Here is a 26,670-nt window from a genome sequence, read left to right as displayed (position 1 = left end):
AAGAGTAAGAGTCCACTTGCAGGGTTGTAAGTACCAAATGAAATAATCGTCGTGTAGTGTCTAGTACAGTGTCTGGGGAAGTAAAAGATTAAGAAATAGTAGCTATCAATGCTATAGCTGGTATTGTATGTATAGAGGGGTCTTATTTTTTATTAATCTGAAAAGACATCAAGTCTAATGATGCTCATGTAACAGTTGGGGAAGCTGATATTCAGAGATACTTAACTTGCCCACAGTCTCAAAACAACGTAGGTGCAGAGTCCAGAACCTTTTCTGGGCTTTCTGACTTCCCCTTTAATGCCCTTCTTGTTCAACAGGGCTACTGAGCCCATTGCAGAACTAAAAGTCTTCCCCAGAGAAATGCTGTGCATGTTTCCAGGACATTACCTTATCTTCAGATCTAGGAGGTCCTAACAAGAGGAAAGAGGCAGTTCAAAAAATTCAGTCGCTAGGCCAGACAGAAAATGACACCAGTCCAATAGGCATGGGCTTCTAGCTCTTTATCAGGAAAGACTGTATAAGGGAAGGTGTGTGTGTAGGTGTTTGTAAACATATGGTGGTAGTGATGGTAGGGTGTTTGTTGAAAATACAAAAGGAGGATTCCTCAAAGCACAGAATTCCCTGAGTGAGGAACCAATGGGAAAGAATGACTAGAAGTTCCAGTGAGTGGACAAAATGAAGTAGCTAAAAACAAAGGACAACAAGACAAGGGGAATTGAATTTTGGAATCACAGGGGCTTGAACTCCATGTGATAACAGCAGGGCCAGAAGTACTGGAGTCTCCTCTTAGCCCTTGCACACCCCCAAATCATCTGTATGTAACTTCTCTTTGGAAAGAATGTCATTGGAGGAGATAATTTCTGTCTTTGGAGTCCTACACCCTCTCTCTGCAAAGCTCACCCCTCCTCCAACCAAGGCCTGTCTTGTCTCTCCATTCGAAAAGAAAGCTAAGCTTAGATGTTGCTTGCAGTGTTCAGTATGAATTTGTGGGATGCATTTCTCCTTTTGGAGGTCTTTACATTTTCAAGGCTTAGTAGACTGTGAGCAGTGTCAAAACTACAAATAAGACTGCTGGTAGAATTACAGTCACTCTGAGGCTTGGAAAGAGAAGCAATTAAGCTTTCTAGGAGGCTTAATGTTATTCCCTTTCAAGTCATGGTTATGTACCAATTGAAAGTTGTTGAAAAGTTTAACCTGGTAGATTACACCACTATCAGGTCAATAAGCAAATATACTGGATACTAGACTTTGCCTTAAAAGAAATAAATAATAAGGCCTTTATGGACACTAATGGGAATTCTTACCATGAAGGAGGTGGAGCTATTGGAGAAAGTGATTCAAAGAGCATTCCCAAAATGAGATAAAGGGACATATTCCCCATAGCAGCCTTATCCATGGGCTTGCCAATTTAAGCTTTGTTGTTTAGAAAGCTGTTTCATACATTTAATCTCTTCTACTGTGAACTCCACAGGCACCCACCCTCCAACACTGTTCAAGTGCAGAGGATGAGCAGGCAGGGGTTAACAGTATGATTGCTGGATATTGCATAGGCCAGTGAAGTTGATCTCTTCTCCCTAACCCCACCAGGCAGGAAAACACCCCCATGAGGGAGAGAGCAGACTCATCCCAAAGGTCGCTCCCAAACCTCTGAGTCTTATGGAGGAAATCCAAAACAAACACAGCCTAAGAGATCAAAGACCAGAGAGCCCTACTGGCTCAAGGGAAAGTCAAGTCAATACTCTAGCAAGGGGAAGAATTGCTTCACTCACCCTCAAAGCACCAACCCCAAGAAGGGGAGGGAAGAGGGTGCTCATGCGATTTGTGCTGAAATAGGGAAGGAAGAGGAATGTGAGATGGCACTGGCAGTCTGAGAAAGATATAGGGAAGAAAGGGAAGGAAGCAGGCACAGGCACTGGCAGCCATCAGGAGTTCAAGCCTCTTTGACAACAGAAGGCTGGAAGAAAGGACAGAAGTGGCTCTGGCTGTGATGGGGCTCTTACTTGGCCTGCTGCTCCTGGACCACCTAACAGTGGTCACCTATGGTAAGGCAGCAAATGGGGGCCTAGTTGCCACTGCTGGCACAAGCAAAAGGCTGGGGGATTGGGACTGAATTCCTACTGAGGAAAACTGATTACTGCTGAGTAGATGAGTGTTCTCAGCCAATGCTGCAGACTCTCTCAGCTTTGGGCAGAAGGAAGGGAGGAAGTAGAAGGCTGCTGAAGGAACCAGAGGTAAATTTGGGTAGACATTGTAAATGCTTCTCTCTCAGAAAACATCCACATGTTTTTCTAGTACTTGTCATATCTCAGGGACATTAAAAAGGTGCCTAATGTCACCCAAATCCCTCTTCTATTTTCTATCTTTCACCTAAAATTCTACCATTATACCTTAACTCTTCTGCTTCTAAGCTTTGATATCCATTAAAATATGCATCCGTCAAAGAAGGAATGTTGTCTAAGAGCTAGACAGGACTTTAGAAGTAACCTAGACCCACCCTTCACTGTTATAAACAAGTGCTCAGAGTATCTGTTCACATACTTCCAGTGACTGAGAGATCATTACCTCCCAGACCATCTAATCTATCTAGGGGCAACTTCAACTGCTGGAATGTTCTTCCTTGTGTTAAATTAAATCCACTTCCCTATGGCTTCCATCCAAAGGCCCCAGCTCTGTTTCTTAGAGACACACAGAACATATATGCTCCCTATATGCTATAAGAACCCTTTAGAGTTCTGAGGATAGGCACCCTTGACTCCTATTCTCAAAACTAAACAGCCCCAGCTCCTTCGACTGGTATTCACAGGAACTGGTGGGGACGGGTTTGTTTGTTTTTTTGTTTTACCACCTTCTGGGGTAACTAACTTCCCTATGGTCATGGCACAGATTTTCTGGGCTATTCCTGAAGGTATAATGCTAGACACATATGCCAAAAGAGGTCAGAGTATCCCATAATACCATTATTTCCTTGGGTCTTCATCCATCCTCACTTATACCCCTGAGAACTGAAACAGATTTTTAGGAAACTAAGCCTGAATAATAGTTAAGTAAAATAAAAAATAGGGCAAGGGAGTTCTTGCTGCACCTCTGTTTGTTCCATATACTTGGAGATTGGATGGGAGTTCATGGTGTCTCTTGTGTAGTCAGAAAGAACAGAGCTTTCCATAGATAACTCAGATTAGGCTACCCTATCCTGGAACTCTGTGACCCATCCACTGCTAGAACCTCAAAGCTAGCAGAGATACTAAATTAAGTCATCTCAGAGAGAAAAGAATTTGCTCAAAGCCACAGAGCATTAATGGCAGTTAATGCTCCTTAAAAAATAGTGTTCTTTCTAAAGCTACAGTATTTTCATTCTCTAGCATGTTTTAGAGTATACTTCTCTATCTTCTCCAAATATCATGGTTTGAGCTGGGACTTGTTGAGGCAGGACTGGGGCTCAAGGGAACATTTTGCAAACATTAAATTTAAATCATGTATATGTATGCATGTGTACTCTCACACATTCCTTCCCAGCCTGTGAGGTCCTCTAGACGTGAAAGCAGGTCTTCCATTTGTGTGGAGGGTCTTACAATAGAGACCTGAAGGTAGGGATATACTGAATGGCCAATAACACCATCCCTTTCCCTGGATCTGTGTCTCCAGCCCAGAAGTACAGTGAAGAGATCAGCCTGGTTAGCCTCAAAAGGCCCTGACAGCTGGACAGCTCTGTAGGACTGTAGCTTCACTTCTAAAAACCCTCTAGGGGCCAGAATCAGCTGTTAGGTCTAAAACACATGTTGGAATAATCATAATAAAAATAAACCCTATTATTTGCATTTTATAAACATAAACATTTTATAAACATCTTTACCTAAGCTAAACCTTTATGCGGGAAGTAGCTCAAGAGAGGGAGAAAGGCCAGACATAGGGGTGTGGAGTCATGGAAAGATCTTACCCTCTCTGTAATGGTGGGAGGAGGAAGATTAAAAAACAGACCCAGAATGGATCCTATAAAGGGCCCTATACCCAGAAAACTAGGCTTTTGTTTTAGGGCAATTATTTAGGCCTAAGACTTTTGCTTTTCTAAGTCCAACCCTAAGACTAGAGTGGCACATGGTACTGTGTTCTTTTCCAAATCAAACCCTTTTCAACAAAGCCCCTTGAGTTAATGCACAGCTCTGTTTTTTTTTTTCCCTGAGGGGAGACAGTATTTGAAGGAAATTCAGTCCTTCCCTTGTAGAGAAGAGCAAGGCTCTGAAGTACTGGGAAAGGCTTCTCTGGAAGCAGCTGGCAAATGGGAGAATTCTTTTTCAGGCAGTCAGGGTCTATTATCTAACCTTAGGATAACATCTCTTAAACCATATCAAGTATGCCTAGGTAGGATGTTGATAGTTTCATTTGTGGCTGATGGTTTAATAAGGCAAGAAGGCAGTATAGCATCTAAAAGCCTTCATTCCAGGCCTCCAGGCCCAGCTCGAACACTGCTATGTAACTTTGGATAAGCATCTATCTCTCTCTGGGCCTCAGCTTGCCCTTGTGTACTATGAGGAAATGTGACTAAGTAGTTTCTAAAAACCCTTCTAGCTATGCAATTCTAGAAGTCTCCAAATTCTATCCTGCCTGATACCTCAAGTCCTCTTGTATCAAGTACCTCACCATTTGGTGGTGTTCATGGATACATGATGGGCAGAGTATCCCCACAAGAGGTGGGACTTTCCTAAAATGGAGTTCCCCTACCCAATCTTCCAGGAAAGTCAGGTGTATTGTTTAATTTGGTCAACATTTCACAGTGGCTGCCAAGCCAGACCTGTTGTTGGAAGTACAGGCTACTGTGTCCTCCTCGACTGTCCTACAACCTAGGAATGGCCTATTACCTACCATAATTTGATAAGTTCTGTCAGACTGGAAAGGGTAGCTCCTTACTTTCTCTTGTACTACCTTCTCCTTCAGTTCATTATTAAATGACAATGATCCAGTCTAATGACTCTGTCCACCCTGGAAAGGACATACTGAAGACTTCTATAGAATAAGAAGAATCAAGACAAATATGAGAAGTTTCTCTTGAGACATGGGATAGGACTGGCATTTATCAAGCACCTACTGAATATCAGCTATTTATGCTAGGTGCTTTCATGCCTTATGAACTCATTTGAACTTCACAATAACCTTCCATGGAAGGTTTACTACTGCCTCAATTTTGCTGATAATGACTGCAGCTCAGAGAGTTTAGCAATTTACCCAAGGTCCACAGATATGGTAAGGCAAAACTTGGAGTTGGATTGATGTTATTCTTCTTACTACCTCATGCAGTCTTTCACTACCCTCCCGATCCTACTAGATGTCCTACTCAATGTTCCTCTAGGCTATCTGAGCACCACAGGGATCGTTGGAAGGTATAAGTCAAGGCTATTGAGATTACCTTCACTTTGAAAATCAGAGAAGATGAGGAATAGTACAATGCCCTCTTTCTTGAGATTCCCTGTGCCTACCATATGCTCTGTATTCATGCTACTAATAAAACATTTCTCCTACTTCCAAAAGTGACTCTTGAGATTGAGAAATTGGGACTGGCTGTCCAGGCAGGCCAGAGTAGGCTGTGAGAATTCCCAGAAAGTTCCCAGGAAGGGTAATGCAATCCAGGCCTTGCAGCTCCCCCAAGGTCAGAGTGAAGAGACACATACACATTGATAAAGGCTTTTGTTGCCTCACAGCAGAATGCTTCTTTGTTGTCCAGGAGGAGGATGTGAGAATGCTTTTTAGGGAAAGGGAAAGAGATTTGGGAGAGCTGGAGGAAGATTAGCAGAAAAGAGTACATTCAACTGAAAGGCTCAGATGATTTTCAGGGGGTTTAAGGCTGGTATGTTTGTGCTTTCAAGTGTATGGGCCATCCACATGGAGGGATGAAGTATCAGTAGCATAGAGAACTGCACCACTTGATAAAAGTTCACAACCAGCTGGAATATGTAATTACTGAACTTTTGTTTCCATTAGAGTCTATTAGCACTGAACCATCTAGAATGGGAAGGGAACGTAAAGGATAATGCTGTCCAAGACCTAAATAAATCTCAGAACTTGCCCTAAACAGGTTACTGTATCAATAGACAGCTGATTAAAGTTCAATTTTAGGGCAAACCAAAATCTGTCCTTATTGTGCTCCCATTCAAGGGTCTGAGTTCTGCTTCCTGCCCCATCTGAAACTCCCCAGAGAGTATGTGGTGACTCTAGCAACATGGATTCATATCTATTATTTTCTACTCAAGGCTTTTATCTTAACCACAATATTATGGTGATGTTCTAAGAGACCCTGGTGAGGGCATAGGCCAGAGGCTTGAATTTAGTCTCCCCATTAATAGAAGCCCTGATAGCTGGCAATACATTCTGAGAGCTAGAAATCATGCCCCTACCCTATCTTCCATCTTCTTGACTGAAGCCTGGGAATCCTGGGCTACATGAAATGCTTGTATTCAGTAATAGCTCATACTTTGAGCCCTCCCACACACTTCTAGGAGAAATATCATAAAGACATCATCTAAAATACAGTCCATCACTCCTGGTCCCAGTTAAATAAAACACAAAATCCTTAAAATGTGAGATTATGGATGGAAATTTCTAATGGAATGGCTCTGTCAACACTTACATCTTTTCTCCCTGGTTTTCCTTCCCCACAACACCAAAGTAGCAATCTTGGTCCCATCATCATACCATAGCCAACCCTAGGATTTAATTCAGACCCTTTTCCTCTCCAGACTTTTTCCTCTCCATTCCTCCTCAGGATGGAATTTTCCAATGTACTTTTGCTGAGAATTAAGAAAAACCAAATAAATAAATAAATAAATAAACAAAGGAGAGAAATCAGAAAAAAAAAACAGGCTTACAAAGTGTGGTTGTCAAATTTAACAACTAATGATATTGTTAAACAGGAATGCATCTCACACAAGGTTTCATCCTTAATATTGCCCTTTACCTGTCTCCTTTCTCCCTTACAGAGTAAAACTTAGGGCTGGGGACATTGAGCTCTTCTAAGTGAAAAATGGGGAATAAGCAGGGCAGATGTCCCTTTCTGAGCCCTGTAGAACCCACATTTCTCCAGGTACATAATTACAATCAAATAGCCCAAAGCCAACTGCTCAACATTTGCTACAACACCTCTTTTGGAAAGTGTTGAAAGAAGTATTTTTATTGACTTACAGAATTTTTATTGATTTACAAACTCACAGTTTACAAAATCATTAGAAATCACTCTATCCGCACTCTACATTGTAGATGAAGAAAATAGGTCCTTCATTGTGAAAGGAAAACTTACCCCGTGTCACCTCACAGCAAGACAGTGAAAGGAAAAGAACTCACGAAAGCTAACCAATGTTAAGGGCTCTCCTTCTGAGAATTGGTTGTGATTGATGAGAAGGCTGACAGAGAACAAAAGGGCACAGGGAATCTAAAAGCATGATGGAAGGAAAATTGAAGGGTGCTTTTCAGAAGCCTTTTGAAACCTGCCACTGCCACCCTAGCTCCCAGTTGGGTGTGCCATCTATGTCTGCTTCCTTCCTCTGTTCCCTCTCTTCAGGCCATCCCATCCTGGAAGCACCTGAAAGTGTGACAGGGCCTTGGAAAGGGAATGTGAATATTCCCTGCACCTATGGTCCTCTGCAAGGCTACACCCAAGTCTTGGTAAAGTGGCTGGTACAACGTGGCTCAGAACCAGTCACCACTATCTTCCTACGTGACTCCTCTGGAGACCATATACAGCAAGCAAAGTACCGGGGCCGCCTACATGTGAACCACAAAGCTCCAGGAGATGTGTCCCTCCAACTGAATACCCTGGAGATGGATGACCGCAGCCTCTACATGTGTGAAGTCATGTGGCAGACCCCTGATGGCAACCAAGTAGTGAGAGAGAAGATCATTGAGCTCCTTGTCCAGAAACGTAAGTCACTGTGGGGATACACATCAGTGATAGGCAAAGACCTGATAGAAGACTGTAATCCTAGATCACCCAAGAAACACAGAGAAGTTTGTTCAACTGTAAATAATTTCTATTTAGTTATATTTGCTAATCAGAGGAAGAGGACAGGAAGATGATCCTCAAGGTCATCACTTTCAAGGAAGAATTTTAGAAGTATTAGGAAGGTTCCTGGCCTTCAAATTTCTACCCCTTCACGTGTCCCAGAAATTTCAATATTCATAGCCTGTTTTCCCTTCTTGGACTGTGTCTTAAAACTCATAGAAAATGAGTATATCTGATCAGGATATTGGAGAGTAGATAGATGCTGACAGAGAAGCTCTGGGGAAAAGGATGCAGGGGTTAGCCAAGATAAGCTTTGCAATTTTACAATGATTTAGCCCCAGTAATCTGAAACTGCAGATATTCCCAAAACTATTTAAGCCTTTGAAATTATATTATTTTTGAAAGTCAGTTGATTTTTAACTCCCAGTAAGCCAGAACTCCAGGTAATACAAAATAGTACCCAATCTTCCAAAGGATGCTGCTTTTATTTATATTGTCCTATTCTTTTCTTCCCTCACAAGTCAGAAGTCCCTTTAGTTTCCTCTGAAGATATATATGTACCCCTATATGCAGTAGGGATGACTAGGCCTTGTGTTCCCATATCCTTATAACTTCTCAGAGCCTCTTCTCTTGTCTTCCCTTTGCAGTCTCTGTTTCCAAACCCACAGTGACGACTGGCAGTGGCTATGGTTTCACAGTGCCTCAGGGAATGAGGATTAGCCTTCAATGCCAAGCTCAGGGTTCTCCTCCCATCAGATACATCTGGTACAAGGAACAGACTAACAATCAAGAACCCATAAAAGTAGCAGCCTTGAGTACCTTACTCTTCAAGCATGCAGTGGTAGCTGACTCAGGCTTCTATTTCTGTACTGCCAAGGGCCGGGTAGGCTCTGAGCAGCACAGCAACACTGTGAAGTTTTTGGTTAAAGGTGAGCAACTTCTCTCCTGGTGAGCATCTCAACAGACCACCTTGCACCAGATATACCTTGGTATAGTGCCCTTATTCCAGAGAAGAGAGGTTGGTGGAGGTTGGAAGTGGGGGTGGTACAATCACAAAGAAATATTCTGTAGTGGGGATAATAGGGCTAGAGGCAATACCTGCCCTGTTGTAGACTAAGTAGATGAAGATGGTAAAGGGAAAAGTGGCATTTACTACATACCTCATATTTGCCAGATACAGTGCACAAGAACTTGACACACATTTTCTCATTGAATCACAACTATCTCATGAAATAGTTATCATTACTGCCATTTAGCAGAAGAGGAAACTGAGTGTCGAAAAGGGGAATCTACTTGCCCAGGGACTCAGTTAGGAAGTTCAAGTCAAGATTTGCACTCAGATTTTGTGCCTTCTCCTAAAGTCTAATTGTCTCTTGTGGTTGAATCTATATTACCTCTGGGACACCTGTTGGAATCCTTTTTATTTATTTTTTCTGTTTGTTTTTTGTTTTGTAGGGTGGGGTTCCATTATTGTTGTTTTGTTGTTTGATTATGTTTGGTCTTTCTTTATGAAATAAAGCCCAGATCTCTACATAGTTTCTTTAAAATTTTCCCCCTTCTTCATAGAACCAAATGCATTTCTGGTTGAGGTCTCAATGAAAATCAACCCTGGTTAATCAAAGTCTGGCTAATTCTTACAGCATTATCCTGGGAGCACTACAGACTATGTACATAAAACATGCAGGCTTGGGTTTAAATGAGCAGCACAGCAGTGATATGTCCAAATGAGTCTTATTGCCTTCCAAAAGATCTCCTTGGGAGGTAAGACGCATATCCCAACAAGCCTGCCATTACCCAAAACATGTTGGGAACTAATTGATTTTAGGGAATTATTCTCAGAGACACTCAAAAAAACTGTATTCTAAAGACAGCTCTGTATAAGGAAAGTGGCTCTCACCACTTGGGTTTGGAAACCAATGTTGGTTTGAGACTTCTATGTTTGCTGGGAAAGTTAAGTGGTAGTGCAGAAGTGTATGCTGTAGATTTTTATCTTAATTTTTAGGTGAACAAGGCAGACTCCCTCTGAGAGAATTATACTGACACTGACCCAGTTCTCTGAAAGCTTACAATTTTGTCAAGCAGAGAGGGCAAGCGATGGACAGATAATCCAAGAATATATACCTTATAAAAAGAACAGTTGAACATTCTCACCTTTCATGAGTTAGTTCCTAGCCTATATGGGCAAGATTCGCTCACAACCAATCAACCTATCTATTCCTTATCACAGCCCATGCTGACAGGCAACAAAGCTATTACATAGTGCTTACCATTGCCCCCCTACTGATAGATAAGGAAACTGAAGCTCAGAGAAGGTACTCAGTATTCCACCCTTCCCTGCTCTCTGAGCCAAGTTACTCTCTTGACTTCCTTCACTCTGTTCCTTCTCCACCTCAACCTGATTCCATGAGTCTGGTCCCCTATTTCATCTCTCACCTACATAGCTCTCAGCCCTTCATCCCCTTACTTTACCCTCTGTACTGTTCTTCAGTTCTGGGATGGTGTCTTTGTTCACACTCTTGGACTTCTGAGCTCTGCTCATCAAAAAGAAAACAAGAAAAGGAAGAAATCAGATGCATTGGCTCCACTTTATCTCATGCTCTGAGACATGCACTGCCTGTTCCCATGCTGTATGTTAATCAAATTGCTTATCTTTGTCCCACTCCATAATAGCTGTTCAGAACATTTTCCATGTTACTTCAGGCTCACAGCCCTGTTCCCAGAAGATGAAGTCACTTCCTTCTTTTCAGAGAAGATCCAGGCCCCCCTCAGATGTGAATTCTATCAACTACCCTCTCTGCCTTGACATTTCCTTACTCATTTCCCCTTGGCTCAGAGTAAGATGTGCCTTTCTTCTCTCCACAGTGAACCCTCCACTTGAGCTCTTACCTTCAGCTACTCCAACTCTCTGCTTTATCCATTCTCTACCTAAACCTAATATGTATGTAAGTATGCGTGCATGCATGAAAACTTATATGTACAAATGTATATATGTGAGCCTAGTGTACATATATATATCACTAACGTAATTTTTTAAATCTTTTTCTCCTTCTGCCCCCCATCTCTCTCCTATAGCCTCTACCAACCTTCTGAATAAGGTAATTTCCAAGCTGTCCCTCCCAATTCACCACAGCATAACTTTGTAAACTGTAGTCATCACTGACCTCTAAATCACCAAAACTCAGGACCTCTCCATTCATATGCATCCTCCTCAGCATCTCTGTAGCAGTTGATCCTGTTGAATATTCTTCCTCCTCAAAGCTTTTTCAACCACTTGAAAAAGTCATGGTTCTCCTAAGACCTATCTGACTCATCCTTCTCAGATCCCTTTGCTGTCTTTTCATTCACCCTTGATTAGGAGTGTTTGCAATGACTTAGTTCTCATTCCTTTATTCCTGTATCTCTATAGCATTTCATCACATGATTTTATTCACTTTTGTGGCTTCAAATATCATCTCTGGACTTTTGATTACAAAATCAATCATTTTACCCCTAATTTCTCTCTTAGGAGCTAGATACCAATGTCTAGTTATCCTGGACACTTCCATTTCTGAACTTGCTTGTCTAAAACTAAACTTACCTCATACTCACAAAACCTGTTTCTCAAACTTGTTAGAAGATTCAATATCTTTGACTCCTTTTTCTCCTTCACCTTTCCAATAATCATCACTATCACCAAGTACTGAGAATTCAAGTACTGAATCAGCTGTCTTATTAAGCTCCTCCTTTCTTTTCCCATACCCTCATAGTTTCATCTTTTTTCTGAACAATGTCAAAACCTTTTAAATGATCTCCCAATGTCCATTCATCCTCACCAAAACAGCAACTTACTTAGCATTTATTGAGTTTCTATTTTATGTCACCAGGTATAAAATCGATGACTGGTCCAGCAAACTACCTGGCACAATGGAGGTACTTAATGAATATTTGTCAATGAACAGAGAAAATATGCCACTCCCTCACCTTTAAAAACCCCACCACACTGTTGTTAGAATTATTTTCCCAAAATTTAGATCGGTTAAGTGTTTACTTCCTTCTTCAGAAACTTTCTCTTACCATGAACCCTTCTACCAAAGAACAAAGCCTAAACTTTCTTGATCTATATCCAGCCTTCTTATCCAACCTTATCTTCTAACATCTCTCTTCACACCTGAAATATAAAATGCTGTTCCCTCTGCCTGCAATGTTCTTCCTCCCTTTTAGCCTAAAGAAATTCCATCAACCTTTTGGTGAAATATTTTATTATTGTGATATACCTCATATACTAAAAAATGTAACATATTAAAATATACAATGCAGTAGTTCAGATGGTCATGCAACCATTACCACTATCTAATTTCAGAATATCTTAATCACCCCAAAAGGCAACCCCATAACCACTAAGTCATCACTCCCATTGCCCATTCCTCTAGCCCCTGAAATTCATTAATCTGTTTTCTGTCTTTGTGTATTTACCTATTCTGTGTATTTCACATAAATTGAACCATGTAATATCTGCCTTTTTACATCTGGCTTCTTTCGCTTAGCATGTTTTCAGTTTATCCACGCTGTAACATGTACCAGTAGTTTATTATATTTATTGCCAAATTATATTCCATTGGATGGATTTAACACATATTATTACGATTCATCAGCTGATGGGCATTTGGGTTATTTCTACTTTTTGGCCTCTATGAATAACACTACTATAAGCAATCATATAAACATTTTCATGTGGACATTTTTGTTAAATTCTTTTAACTATATGACTAATAATGTAATTGCTGAGTCACACAGTCACTCTTTGTTTAACTTTTTGAGTAACTGCCAAACTCTTTCCTAAAGTGGCTACACTATTTTAAACTCTCACCAGCAATGTATGAGGGTGGCAGTTTCTTCACATTCTCACCAACTTGTTATTTTTTATTTTTTATTATAGCAAACTTAGTAGGTATGAAGTGGTAACTAATTATGGTTACAATTTGCATGTCCTTAACGACTAATGATGTTAGTATCTTTTCATTTGCATATCAGCCATTTGTTGCCTTCTTTGGAGAACTGCTTATTCAGATACTTTGCACATATTTTTTACTGAATCATAGTTGACATGCAATATCATATTAGTTTCAGGTATAAAACAAACACTGATTTAATATTTTACACATTGTGAAGTGATCACTACCATAAATCTAGCTACCATCTGTCACCACACAAAGTTGTTACATATTATTAACTATATTCTCTATGCTGTTCATTGTATCCCTGTGTCTTACTTATTTTATAAGTGGAAATTTGCACTTTTTAGAATTTGGTGGTTTGCCTTTTAATTGTTGATTTGTAAGAATTCTTTATATATTCTGAATACTAGACCATATTCAGATATACTATTTGAAAATATATTCTCCCATTCTGTTGGTTGCCTTTCACTTTCTTGATAGTGTCCTTTGATACACAATTTTTAAAAAATTTTAATGAAGTCCAACATATCTATTTTTTCCCTTTGATACTTAAACCTTTGCTGTCATATCTAAGAATCCATTACCAAGCTCAAGATCATGAACACGTACCCCTATGTTTTCTTTTAAGGGTTTTATAGTTTTAGCGCTTATGTTGAGGTCTTTGATCCATTTTGAGTTAATTTTTGTATGTGGGCCAAATTTCATTCCCTTGCTATCCAGTTGTCCCAGAATCATTAGTTGAAGAAACTATGCTTTCCCACTGAATGGTCTTGGCAGCTTTGTCAAATATCAAATGACCAAATATATACAAATGTATTGCTGGATTCTGAATTGTACTACGCTGATCTATATGTATATATTTATATCAGTAACACAGTGTTTTGATTTCTGTAGCTTTGTAATTAGTTTTTAAATTGGTAAGTATGAGTCCTCCAATTTTGTTTTTCTTTTTCAAGATTATTTTGGCTATTCAGGATCCTTTGCAATTCCATATGGATCCATACTGATCTATTTAGGATTAAATTTTCCATTTCTTCAAATAGGTCATTGAGATTTTGGTAATGATTGAATTGTATCTTTATATACTTTGGACACTATTGCCATCTGAATGATACTAAGTCTTTCAATCCATGGACATCCAATGTCTTTCCGGTTATTTAAGTCTTCTTTCAACAATATCTTGTAGTTTTCAGTGTACAAGTCTTGCACTTCTAAAGTTAAATTTGTTTTAAATATTTTATTACTTTGATGCTGGTATAATAGGATTGTTTCCTTAATTTCATTTTTGGATTCTTCATTGCTTGTGTACAGAAATATAACTGTTATTTGTCTATTAATCTTATATCCAGCAACCTTGTTAAAGTCATTTATTAGCTCTAATCATTGTTTTGTAGGTTCTTTAGGATATTCTATATAAGACTAAGTCACCTGAAGATAGAAATAATTTTCCTTCTTCCTTTCAAATCTGGATGCCTTTTTATTTATTTTTCTGGCATAATTCCCCTGACCAGTACCTACTGCACAGTGGCAAATAGGCATGGTGAGAATAGCCATAATAATTGTCTTGTTTATGTTCTTACCAGAAAAGCATTCAGTCTTTCACTATAAAGTATGATGTTATCTGTGAGTTTTTTGTAGATGCACTTTATCAGGTTGAGAAAGCTCACCTCTCTTTCTAGTTGTCAAGTGTTTTTATAATGAAAGAGTGTTGGACTGTGTCAAGAGAATTTTCTGTCAATTAACATGACCATGTGTTTTTTTCTCCTTTATTCTATTAGTAGAGTTACATGGACTTATTTTCATATGTTGAGCTAATCTTGCATTTCTGGGATAAACCCCACTTGGTCATAGTGAATAATCCTCTTAATTTGCTGCTAGATTTGGTATGCTAACTATTTTGTTAATTAGTTTTACATCTATATTTATAAGGGTTATTTGTTCTTAGTTTTATTGTCTTTTGATTTTTTTTCGGATTTTGTACAAGGGTAATATGGTCTCATAAGTTGAGCAGTGCACCTTACTTATTTTTTAAACAATTAGTGAAGAATTGGCATTAATTTTCTCTAAACCTTTGGCAGAAGCCACCAGTGAAGCCATCTGGCCCTATCCTTTACTTTTATAGGAAGTTGATTGATTAACAGTCCAATCAATTTGCCTGTTAAAGTTCTACCTATTCAGGTTTTCTATTTTTTTCAGTTCCAGCAGTTTGTGAATTTCTGAAATTTGTCTTTTGTATCTTAGCTAATTCACATCTTATAGTTGATCATGGTATTACCTTATAATTTTTTTTATTTCTACAAGTTTAGTAGGAATGTTCCTTCTTTCACTATAGACTTTAGTAACTTTATTCCTTCATTTTTTTAGGTTGCTTTAGCTAAAGACCTGTCAATTATGTTGATCTTTTCTGATAACCAAATTTTGTGGGTTTTTTCTCTATTGATTTCTATTTCTATTTCATTTATCTGTACTAAATCTTTATTTTCTTCTTTCTGCTTTTTTTTTCTGTTTAGTTTGCTCCTCTCTTTCTAGATTTCTTTCTATGGTGGAAAATTAGGTTATTGACTTGAGATCTTTCTTATTTTTTAATGTAGATATTTATAGCAATTATTTCCTCCTGAGCATTGCTTTCACTGCCTCCAATAAGTTTTGGTATGCTTTGTTTTCATTTTCATTCATTTCAAAGTATTTTATAATTTCCTAATGATTTCTTATTTAACCCATTGGTTATTTAGGAGTGTGTTGTTTCATTTCCACATATTTGTGAATTTGCCTAATTTCATTCTGTTTTTTATTTCTAATTTTATTACATTGTGGTTCTAGAACATACTTTCCATTATTTCAATTGTTTCAAACTTACTGAGATGTATTTTATGGCCTAACATATGGTTTGTTCTGGATAATGTTCCATATGTACTTGAGAAGGATGTTTGTACTGCTCTTGTTTTGTGGAGTGTTATGTACATGTCTGCTAGGTCCATTTGGTTAACAGTGTTGTTGGAATTTTCAATTTCCCTGCTGATCTTTTATCTAGTTGTTTTATCCATAATTGAAACTGGAGTATTGGAGCCTCAAACAATCATTGTTGAATTGTCTATTTCTCCCTAAGATTCTCTCAGCTTTTGCTTCATGTATTTCAGGGCTCTGTTGTTAAGAGCATATGTGTTTATAATTGTAGTGTGTTCTGGATAGATTGACACTTTAAAATAATAAAATGTCCTTCTTTGTCTAATAATAATTTTTCTCTTTAAGTCTATTTTATTGGATATTAGTATAGATACTCTGGATTCATTTAGATTACTATTTGCATGGTGTATCTTTTTCGGTCCTTTAACTTTCAAACCATTTGTGTCTTTGAATCCTAAATATACATAGCATGTAATTAGATTGTGTTTTGTTATCCATTCTCCCAATCTCTGTCTTTAAATTTGAGAATTCAGTTCAATCTATCTACATTTAATGTAATTGCTGATAAGGTAGCATTTATATCTGCCAAATTGCTATTGGTTTTCAATATAGCTTGTCCTTCTTATCCCTCTGTTGCTTCATTCCTGCTGTCTGAGGTGTTAAATAGGTATTATCTAGTGTAACAAGTAATTATTTGATTGTTTCTTCTACTATATATTTTAAGTTATTTTCTTGGTGGTTGTCCTATAGTAACTAAGATTACCATTAATTCCTTGTTTACTATAGTCTAGTTTGGAATCACACCAACTTAATTTTAATAGTATTTAAAAACTTTGTTTCTAAATAGCTCTGTTCCTCCTTTATGCTATTATTGTAACAAATTACATCTTTATACAATATAATCACATCAACATAGATTTATAATTATTGCTTTATGTAGTTGTCTTTTAAATCAGTAAAAAAAGAGTTACAAACAAAAATACATTTATACTCTCTTTATATTTACTTATTTAGTTATCTTTACTGGTGCTTTATTTTTTCATGATGATCCAAGTTACTATCTATCAAGCTACTATCCTTTCATTTCAGCACAACAAATACCCCTCCCTTAGGATTTCTCGCAGGGCAGATCTGCTGGTGATAAGCTCTCCTAGTTATTGTTTACCTTGGAATGTTTTAATACCTCGTTGATTTTTGAAGGGCAGTTTTGCAAAATACGAAATTCTTGATTGATAGAAATTTTCTTTCAGTACTTTGAATATGTGTCCCAATGCCTTATGGCCTCCATTTTTTCCAATGAGAAATCTGTCATTAATTTTATTGAGAATTCCTTGTGCATGATAAATTGCTTCTCTCTTGCTGCTTTCAATATTCCCTCTTTGGCTTTGGCTTTTGAGTATGTGTCTAGGTATGGATTGTTTTAGAAAATCTTTCTTACATGGAGTTCAGTGAGCTTTTGTATTTGAAATTTAAAGTTTTTCATCAAATTGGGATATTTTGACATTACTTCTTTAATTGCTCTGTCTGCCCTTTTCCATTATATGTATGGTGGTACACTAATAGTGTCTCTGAAGTGTTGTTGATTTTTCTTCATTAAATTCCTTTTCTGTTTCTCTAACTGGTTAGTTTCAATTGTCATATCTTCACATTTACTAATTCTTCTGCCTGCTTAAATCTTCTCTAGTGAATTTTTTTCCCTCTAGTGATTTATTTTTCTTTTCTGTTATTACTTTTAAACCCCAGTATTTCTGTTCTACAGTTTGTCTATTGATATTCTCCTTTCGGTTTGAATTGTTCTCATCCTTTTAGTTTTTTAAAAGTAGTTTCCTTTTCTAAAAATATATCTTTAATAACTTATTTAAAATGTTTGTCTAGTAAGTCCAAACATCTATGCTTCCTCAGGAACAGTTTCCATTAATTGTTTTTTACCTGTTTATGAGGTATACTCTGGTTTCTTTGCATATCTCGTGTTTTTCTGAAAACTGGACTTTTTAAATAATATGATGTGGCAACTCTGGAAATCTGATTCTCCCTCTCTCTCTCCAGGGCTTGTTGGCACTGCTTGTTGTATTAGTTGCTATTTTTTTAGTGACTTTTCTGAACTAATTCTGTACAGTCTTCTGTTTTCTTTGTCATGGATAGCCACTGAAGTCTCTACTCAGTTAACCTATTAGCCAGATAATGATTGGATAGAGCTTTTCTTAAAATATCCGGAACCAATAAATCTCCCAGTTTTTACTAAAGGGCTCGTTGCCTGTTGAAATATGTCTTCAACAATCACCCAATTTATAACTGTGCTACAGCCTTTACTTCCTGTTGACACAGAGCCTTAAACCTAGCCAGAGGTAAGAACTTACAACCTTTTCATGTTTTCCCCGATCATACACACAGTCCTATGCATGTCTGTGGCCTTTTAGATTCTTTGGCGTGTGTCAGAGCTTTTCAAATTTCAATGGACACTTTATTCCTCAGTTTTTCCTTTCAAGTTTTTCTCATTAGTCGCTTGTTTCCCTCAATTGCCATCCATTGCTTTAGGCAGCTGTGTGACAGATGTCCCTCCCCGTGGGGAGAGTTTTACCACTGGGTGACCAATAAAAATGGCATTTTGAGGTAGAGAACCACCACACAGGTCAAATAATCACATTTTGGGGAAATTAAATTGTTCTGTTCAATCCAGCATAGGGAATGGGGTTTATTTTTAAGGATACTACTGGCCATGGAAGAGGTGATCAGGTTAGAGTAAGTTAAAATGCCATAACAAATTGTTGTTCTTAAGATCACAGGGATTTTCTTCTTCTATAAATGCTCCTGGGATTGATGTAAACTTTTGGCTAATTTTCCAAATTCTGAAGAAAAAGCCAATTATGGAAAATGTTGCCAGTTAATTCATTGTTTTTGTGAAGAGGTGACTATTCAGAGGTCATTACCATTTCCACTGGCATCACATACTGTCACCTTCTTTGTGATATTTCCTCAGTCCCTCTCAAAAGAATGAATAGCTAAATTTCAGAAGTTATTCCTCAGAAGTTAGTAGAAACAAAATATCTTTTCTTATCAAAGTTGAAAAATGTTCTGCACTCTAGTTTTACATTCCTTGGGGATCTATGATCTCTGAGTTAAGAATCATGCCTTAGAATGACATGAAGGATGAGCAAGTAATACACAACTTTCCAGCATCATGAGAAACATGTTTAGACAGGCTCAGGCATGGGCTTGACTGGCATTTACTTATCTCCCAATTTCCCAAGGGCTCTCCATTGTACCCTTAAGGGTGCCAGGGACCTTGACTGTGCTCCCTCTTCTTTGCAGACTCCACAAAGCCACTCAAGACCAATACTGAAGCACCTACAACCATGCAGTCCTCCTTGGAAGGTGAGCTTTACTTAGATTCTGTGAGAGCAGTAGAGATTTTAAATGGTGTCATGGAAGCCAAGGGAGGAGGCCCAATGCCATTATATGGAAGAAGAGTATAATGGGTCATAAGAGGCCACTGTGTTCTTCAGAGATAACATGGCAATAAAAGAATATAAATAAAAGAAAGACAAAAAGGATTTAAGGGTCATGAAGTAGAATTGTGAATATACGTACTCTTCTTTGTGAAAACTTCTCAGGCAAAAAAAAAAGAGAGAGAGAGAATACTTCCATGGGGAAAGTGGGAAAAGAGAAAACTGACTTCTGTTCTGTTTTTAATCTGACTTGCTGTGGGACTTTGGGTATGTTGCTTTCCCTATATGAACCTTTTCCCACCACCAACAGTAAGAAACTAAAATATGTCACCTCACAGTACTAGCGGTCAATGACATAGCCAAGAGTTATGGAAAGCTCAGCACAGAAACACAGAGAAGAACCCCAAACATTGCAGCCACCATCCACTCCACAGCTCTTGGATGGAAGAGAGGTCTCTGATCCTAATGTCCTGTTGTCATAGTAATATCCACAGTGAAACCATCCTGGGGCTGGACTACTGAAGTCGATAGCTATGCTGGGAAGACCAGTGCTGGACCAGGTAAGGTCAATATTAGGACTTCAATCTTTCCTTCTTGACTATGAACTTTACAAATGAAATTTCCCAATATATACACTGTTCTATGGCATTCAATTCTGAAAACCATTACCTGTTAAGTGCCAAGCAATGGTCAAAGGCCCTGAAGATGGTTGGAATGGGTAGGATGGAAAGAGATAGATACAGATCAAAGGATGAGTAAAGCCATAGAGGGGTTAGTTTAGATGTATTCTTAGCTGGTTCTTTGTTACTATAGTAATATACTTTTATAATGGGAATGGGACCATGAGTTCAGCCAGCTTTCCTAGGGAGATGGACACTGAATCATGGTAATGCCAGGGTCTCATTACTTGAGCTCTTCACCAGAGCTCACCAAGCAACTTGCAGCTGATTTTTGATTCTGCTGAGGTTTCAAGGATTCCTAAGTCACAGTCTCATAGATCCAAACCCCAAAGAGAAGCTCTTTTCTGTTTTACTGGAGATGATAATCAGCTGGTATGCACTGATCTGATTGCATTGATTGTTAAAGTAAGGAAATATTTTTAAAGTCATTGATAATTAGATGCTTCCCTTAACTACTGATTTTCTTCATTATCATCTGGGCTTCCCTTTCTTCAAAACTGTCCAGAATGTCCCACAGCCCTGCAACAAAAGTATTGATACTTAGTATACCATGGGACCTATAAGACTTCAGGTCTATGGTAGGCATCTGTTTTGATTGGTTGGTGCCAAATAGTTTGATAACTATCACTTCTGGTCTCATTCTCTGCCTGTGTATCATTGATGGTGGACTTCTTAATACCCCCCTCCACTTCTCCCTTCCTGGCTGCATAGATTTTTGGCTTTCTCTGGGAATAGCTCAAACCTGTTTTATATGCCACCTTTGGCTTGAAGGCTTTCATAATTTCATTCATCTCCCTGGGCAAACATACAGTGGGAAAAAGGAGGTTATCAGATACCTCTTGGAGAGTTGGTTTGGGAAAATGAAAAGATAACCCTGGAAGGAATGGAAATTCTCAGACATTAGGTCTATGCCCTATATCCCCCATCAAGTTTTTCACTACTTGACACCTTCCAAAGTGAAATCTTCCCTTGATCTGTATCAGTTTATATCTTGGATTCTCTCTTTTTTTATCTCTCTGTGCCTCAGCTTCTTTGTATTCCTCTTCCCTAGTTTCTGTTTCATTTTATCATCTCCTCCACGGTATCCAACCTGCTTTTAATACCCTCCATTGTGTTCTTCAATGATTGGATCTCTGACCTGAATTCATTACTGAGTTCTTGGATGTCTTTCTGTACCTCCATTAGAATGTTGATGATTTTTATTTTGAACTCCCTTTCAGGAAGAGTCACGAGGTCCATATTATTTAAAACTTTCTCAGTATGTGTATTAATAATTTTACTCTCGACCAGGTTTCTTTGGCATTTCATATTTGTATATGGCACCCTCTAGTGTCCAGAAGCTCTATTCAGCCCCTGAAGCAATAATGGGGGTTGCAGGGGAGCGGTATTGGTGCCTGGGGGGAGGAAAGAGCTGTTCCCTGCTTCCCGGCTGCTGTGCCTGTCTCCACTGCCTGAACCAGTGGGTCGAGCACACAGGTATAAGCTTTTATCCCAAAGCTTATGGATCCCTGCTTTCCAGAAGCAGCTGGAATCCCAGTCTTTCCAGGAAATCCACCTGTCCCAACTTTCCAACCCTGTAATCAGAAGAGTATGATGAAAGCACCATGAAATGTAGGTTTGTGCTCCCAGTGCAGATCTTGGGAGCTAGGTATTCAGCAGTCCCAAGCCTTCCACTCCCTCCCTGTTCAGTTTCTCTTCCTCCCACCCGTGAGCTAGGGTTGGGGAAGGGCTTGGGTCCCGCGGAGCCACAGCTCTGGTACATTACCCTGTTCGGTGAGGTATGCAGTCTGGCTCCGTCCTCTTTCCTGTTGCTCTCTCAAGATTAGTTGCACCAACTATATTTTCTAATTGTATCCAGTTTTAGGAGGAAATCTCTGTCTCTGTTCTCGCGCCACCATCTTTAATCCTTTTTTCTATATCTTGGATTCTCTCATCTGCAACCAGAGCTCTGAGGACCACAAATAACAAATTTCTAGGACAGAATATTTGGGAGATCTTGTAAAAACAAAGCCAGGTACAACAGCAAATCCTAAGAACAATGAAATTATTTTCCCTACCCCTCCCTATACCTTGATCTCAACCCCTAGATTCAAAATATTGTTAACTACAGGTGCGTTAATAATATCTAATCTTTGCATTGAATGTAAGGGGAAATGAAGGTCTAGTCAAGAATTTGACTTTTCTGTTTATTTTTCTATGACTGCTATAAAAATTACCCCAAATGCATACCTTAAAATAACAAAAAAGTATTATCCTACACTTCTGGATATCAGAAGTCTGACACACTGGGCTAAAATCAAGATATCAGCAGGGCTGTGTTCTTTCTGGAGGCTTTAGAAGAGAAACAGTTTCTGTGCCTTTTCCAGCTTCTAGAGGCTAGCCACATTCTTTGGCTCTTGGCTCCCTTCCACCAGTTGCAAAACTAGCAGTGTTTAGTATTCAAATCTGTCTCTGATCTCCTCTTCTATTTCCCTCTTTTATTTGTAAAAGACCCTTGTGATTACGTTGAGTCCACTCAGGTAATTCAAGATAATCTCCCCATCTCAATGTCAGCTAATTAGCAACTTTAAATCTATCTGCAACCTTAATTCCTCCTTATAGTGTAAACTAACATACCCACAGGTTCTTGGGGTTTAGACGTCAACATCTTTGGAGGATTATTATTTGGCCTGTCACAGTCACAAAGCAAGTAAATAATAGATCCAGGACTGGAATCCTAGTCCAGTAGTTTCCTTCAGGTTGTAGACATGATTGGCATAAGTAATCCAGAAGACAGTGGAAATATGTTTTGAGGAAAAGAAACCTGGGTACTTAGCCATGAAGTGTAAAGGAAAGACTCTTTGTGGCAAGAAGTAACTGACCAGAATCTCAATAAGGTAGAATTTTTGTGAAGCTGGGATATCAGGATACTCTAAGAGAAGGTGAATACCCTTTGGGAAAGCATGGAGGACTGGTTCCAGTTCCCAGGCCAATCAGCCATCAACTTGTGGTTCTGGAAGAACTTGTTTATGTGCATAGTCACTCGCCTTTCTCAAGTATTTCTCATGGGCCTGGGGTTTTGTTGGTCTCTATGGCTAGCTAAGAAGGTTATGAGAAGTTGGAAAATGGAAAAGAAAGAGTTGTGAGTTGGCCTGAGCTGAACCTGAAGTCTCTGTTTCTGGACTCATTTTCAAACAGGTACTACTTGGTATTGTTTTGCCTCCTAGGAAAGGGTCTGCCTATCTTTGCCATCATTCTCATTATCTCCCTGTGCTTTATGGTGGTCTTCGTTAAGGCTTATATCTTGCTGTGTCGGAAGACATCCCAACAAGGTGAGTGATGAGTGGGTGGCTCATGTTCATTCATTCATTCTGACAGTATAGTTGGGCATAAACTCTGCATCAGGCACTGTGTTAGACACTTTAAAAGCTCCCAGCCTAGTTTAGGATTGAATATGGGGTGCATGGAGACAGATTTGCAAACCAACAATGACAATAAAATTTATGGAAGTTAATTCACAAATTTTTGGTACCCAGCCTAGCACAGCCATCCTTATAAGAGATTATCTAATGAGGATGCAAGAAAAGCAGAAGTCACAAAGTTGCTTACAAGAGTTGATCTAAAGTTGTTTACCATGTATTTAGGGTATTCAGGGTAGAAGCATGGAGTTTATCAATAACAATACTTAGCAATAAAGGCTATAGACTCAAAGCCAAGAGAAGACAATCAATGCTTAAGTGATCCAGGAGAGGAGAGTCCACTAGGGCTGGAGTAATTAGCAGGGACTTTCAAAAGGAGGTGGAACTTAACCAGGGCTTGATTGATAAAAACAATTTGGAAGGGAGCAGTATTCCAGAAAGGGGGAACTAGGTGAGAAAAGGTACAAAGGTTTAAAAGATGACTGTGAGTATGGTCGCCAATAAAAAAAAAAAAACATCATGTAGCTGAACAATGGGGGAAATATGGGAAAAGAAAGTTCATTCCTGATTATAGAGGGTCTTGCATGACAGGTTATGGGACTGGAACTTTCTCTTCTAGGCTTTGCAAAGACACTAAATGTCATGAAACATTTTTAAGCAGAGGAGTTATAAGATGAAGGTGCAGTTGTTGTGGCTATATAACAATTGTGAGCCAACAGAGGAGGAAAAGGAGAAATTGGAAGTTGATTTCTAAGTAAAGTCTAGATAAACCTCAATGTCTGCTGCACTAGACATTTTACCCAATGTTAGTGTATCTTTCTCTGTAGCAGCTCCTATTCCCAAATAGCCTGGTTTCCACCTTTGGTCTCTCCAACCAAAGAAGAAAGGGAGCCTTAATGTCTCTTTCTTTTGGTGCCAAGTATAAGCTCTGGTCTTGGCCAGTTAGCATGACTATGTTCCATGAGGTTAAACTGTGGAGATGTCTAAAGTCCCAAGATGTCTCAAATCCCAAGACTACTAAAAGGAAAACACTCATCACAGTCTCAAGTTTATGGTATAAACTATAACCATATAAAATTGTTTCTCTAAGCCCTTTCAGGGCTTCTCATGGCCCTGATGATAGATAGGTCAAAATGTAGCATTCCATTCAAAGTCCTCTGCAATGTGGCTAAAGCCTATCTTCTCAACCCCCACCACTCCTTTAAACCTGTTTTCATTTAAAAGGAGTTAAACAGGCAAATAAGCCATACACCTCATACCTCAATGCTTTTTTTTCCTTCCCAGAATTCCTGTTTTCTACCTCTCTATAAGGTAGATAGCCTCAGAGCATCAGTGCAATTTAACACATAGTTACTGAATGCCTAGTGTGTGCCAGGCACTAGGCATATAAAAACAAAAAAGATACAACCACTGCAGTATGGAAGCTACCAGGCCAACGGGGGAGGCAAGATATGGAAATGTAGGGGTCTATCACAGGGCAGAAGACCTGAGGCATGTGACGTTTGCTTTGTTGTGTGTTTTCTTTTTTATTGGAATATAGCTGATGTACAATATTACATTGGTTTCAGATGTACAACATAGTAATTTGATAATTATATGCTGCTTTAATGCATGCATTCCCAGTTACATCACTGAAAGACTGTAAGCCCTAGAGGACAGAATCAAGAGACATCCATCTCTGTACCAGGCTCTAGAGACTTTAAGACTGCATGGAATGTAGATACTTCTCCACAGACACCAGGGGACAATGGTGACTTATTCCAGAACCTCTCCTGGGCATGGTGGGGATAAATGCATTTTGGATGGCTTAGGCCATTGCTCCTGACATCAGACTAATTCAGCCCCTTCTTCCTGGGCTCTGGCCTGGCTGCCAACTTTCTCACAAGGAGTCCTTAGGGATTTTTGGCAAGATTGTTGGGTGGGAAGTAGGTCCAGTTCCAGTGTCCCTCCCTCAACCACACAAAGTAATTGTTCCAGACTAATGTTCTGAGTCAGAGCCAAAGGGAATAGTGACCAAGTGAGCTTCCTCTTCTTTTCCCTGAAAAATCTGCATCTCTGTGTTTCAATCATCTTCCTAATGCCTCCCAGGTTTTGAAAAGCTGAGAGATATTGAGATCCTTCTCACAGTGTCCCCTTCCCTTACCTTTTGACTGGTATCCAGGGTCCATGCTTGGAAACTTCTGACCTGATTCCTCCTTCTTTTCTAGAGCATGCCTATGAAGTGGCCAGGTAAGACATCTTCTCCTCTTCCATATTCTGACCCTCCATTCTGTTGGTCATTGGCATGGAGGAAAATTGGTTTCATAAAAACCTAATCCTAAACCCAGAGACCTTCAAGGTCAGGGCACAGCTTTCCTTCCTCTCTGAAACACCACTTGAGATTCTGTCCTGGATAAAAACACCCAGGATAATTCAAATCCACCAGCCGTCTGTTCCCAGAATCCCTAGGTGACAAGTGCCTGAGGGTCAGCTGACAAGAATTGGGGCAGAAGGATGGGGAACCGGGTTCCCAGCCTCAAGTTCTTCCTCACAGATGGTGGGATCTTGGGTAACAGGGTGCATGCCAGGGAGGCCAGCAACTCTGGTGAAACCATGAGGGTGGCCATCTACACAAGTGGCTGCTCCAGTGAAGAGCCAGCTTCCCAGACTCTGGGCAACCTACTCTGATGAGAATTGCCTGGGCCAGGATTACAAGATCATCACCCAGATCAACGGTGACTACGCTTGCCTGCTGCACACAGTTCCCCAAGATCATGAGCATCTGTCTGCTGAGGGCAAGACTGTCTGTTAAAAATGCCCTACTAGGACAGAGTCTGCTGACATAATTGCTATTCAGCCCTTGCCTTCTGCATGGCCCCCTTTCCTGCTATCTCTCTTCTTGGATAGCCCAACATGTCTTCTTTGCCAACACTGGGATTCCTAGAAGTGACTGGTTTTGTCTAGAAGTTGCCATATGCACCTCAAGCAAGCATGCTGCTAGGTCAGGCTTAGGCCCTTCTAGCATCCTCACCTGGGGCTTCTGATGCTTGTCTTCAAACACCAGAGGGAAGTGCCCATAGCCCTAGAACTTGGTCATCATGCTTCCAGACACAACTCAACTTTGGCCTCTTGCCACAAAGACCAGAGGGAAGCTCATTTCTGCCAGCTCAAGTGACCAGTTGTGTCCAGGATCACTTCCCTTTCTCCAGGGTTAGGTAGCTTTTAATTCAGATCCCATGTTACAAGCCAGGATTAAATTCTGCTTATGCACTGTGAGTCTAGTGCTCTGATATTTTTGGGGCACTCAATAAATATTTAATCATGATAGCAACCTTGGTAAAATTG

At 39.5% G+C, this 26,670-nt stretch overlaps 1 protein-coding gene and 1 long non-coding RNA gene across 3 annotated transcripts in view; one reads left to right on the top strand and one right to left on the bottom strand.

The window, feature by feature from the left end:
* LOC140847325 (uncharacterized) overlaps nucleotides 1-25,908 on the bottom strand; it is a 37,345-nt gene extending 11,437 nt beyond the window's left edge. Inside the window, exons 1-2 of one of the 2 annotated variants that reach the window (XR_012127292.1) lie at nucleotides 25,490-25,908; nucleotides 21,714-21,896 (exon numbers count right to left, since the gene is read on the bottom strand). This is a non-coding gene — a long non-coding RNA (uncharacterized lncRNA). Of the gene's footprint in view, nucleotides 1-21,713; nucleotides 21,921-25,489 lie in introns of both variants that reach the window. The other variant, XR_012127293.1, reaches the window with a different exon arrangement.
* VSIG4 (V-set and immunoglobulin domain containing 4) lies at nucleotides 1,827-26,656 on the top strand. The gene is given in 9 exon segments (XM_017651252.3): nucleotides 1,827-2,042; nucleotides 7,544-7,903; nucleotides 8,632-8,913; nucleotides 19,132-19,194; nucleotides 19,751-19,828; nucleotides 23,155-23,259; nucleotides 25,554-25,575; nucleotides 25,902-26,003; nucleotides 26,005-26,656. Coding segments are annotated over 9 exon segments (1,200 nt in total). The 5' UTR covers nucleotides 1,827-1,987; the 3' UTR covers nucleotides 26,138-26,656.
* The last annotated feature ends 14 nt before the right edge of the window (nucleotides 26,657-26,670 follow it).

This window comes from Manis javanica, chromosome X, assembly GCF_040802235.1.
Source record: "Manis javanica isolate MJ-LG chromosome X, MJ_LKY, whole genome shotgun sequence".
In the NCBI taxonomy this organism is placed as follows: domain Eukaryota; kingdom Metazoa; phylum Chordata; class Mammalia; order Pholidota; family Manidae; genus Manis; species Manis javanica.
This window is presented reverse-complemented; position numbering and strand designations above follow the sequence as displayed.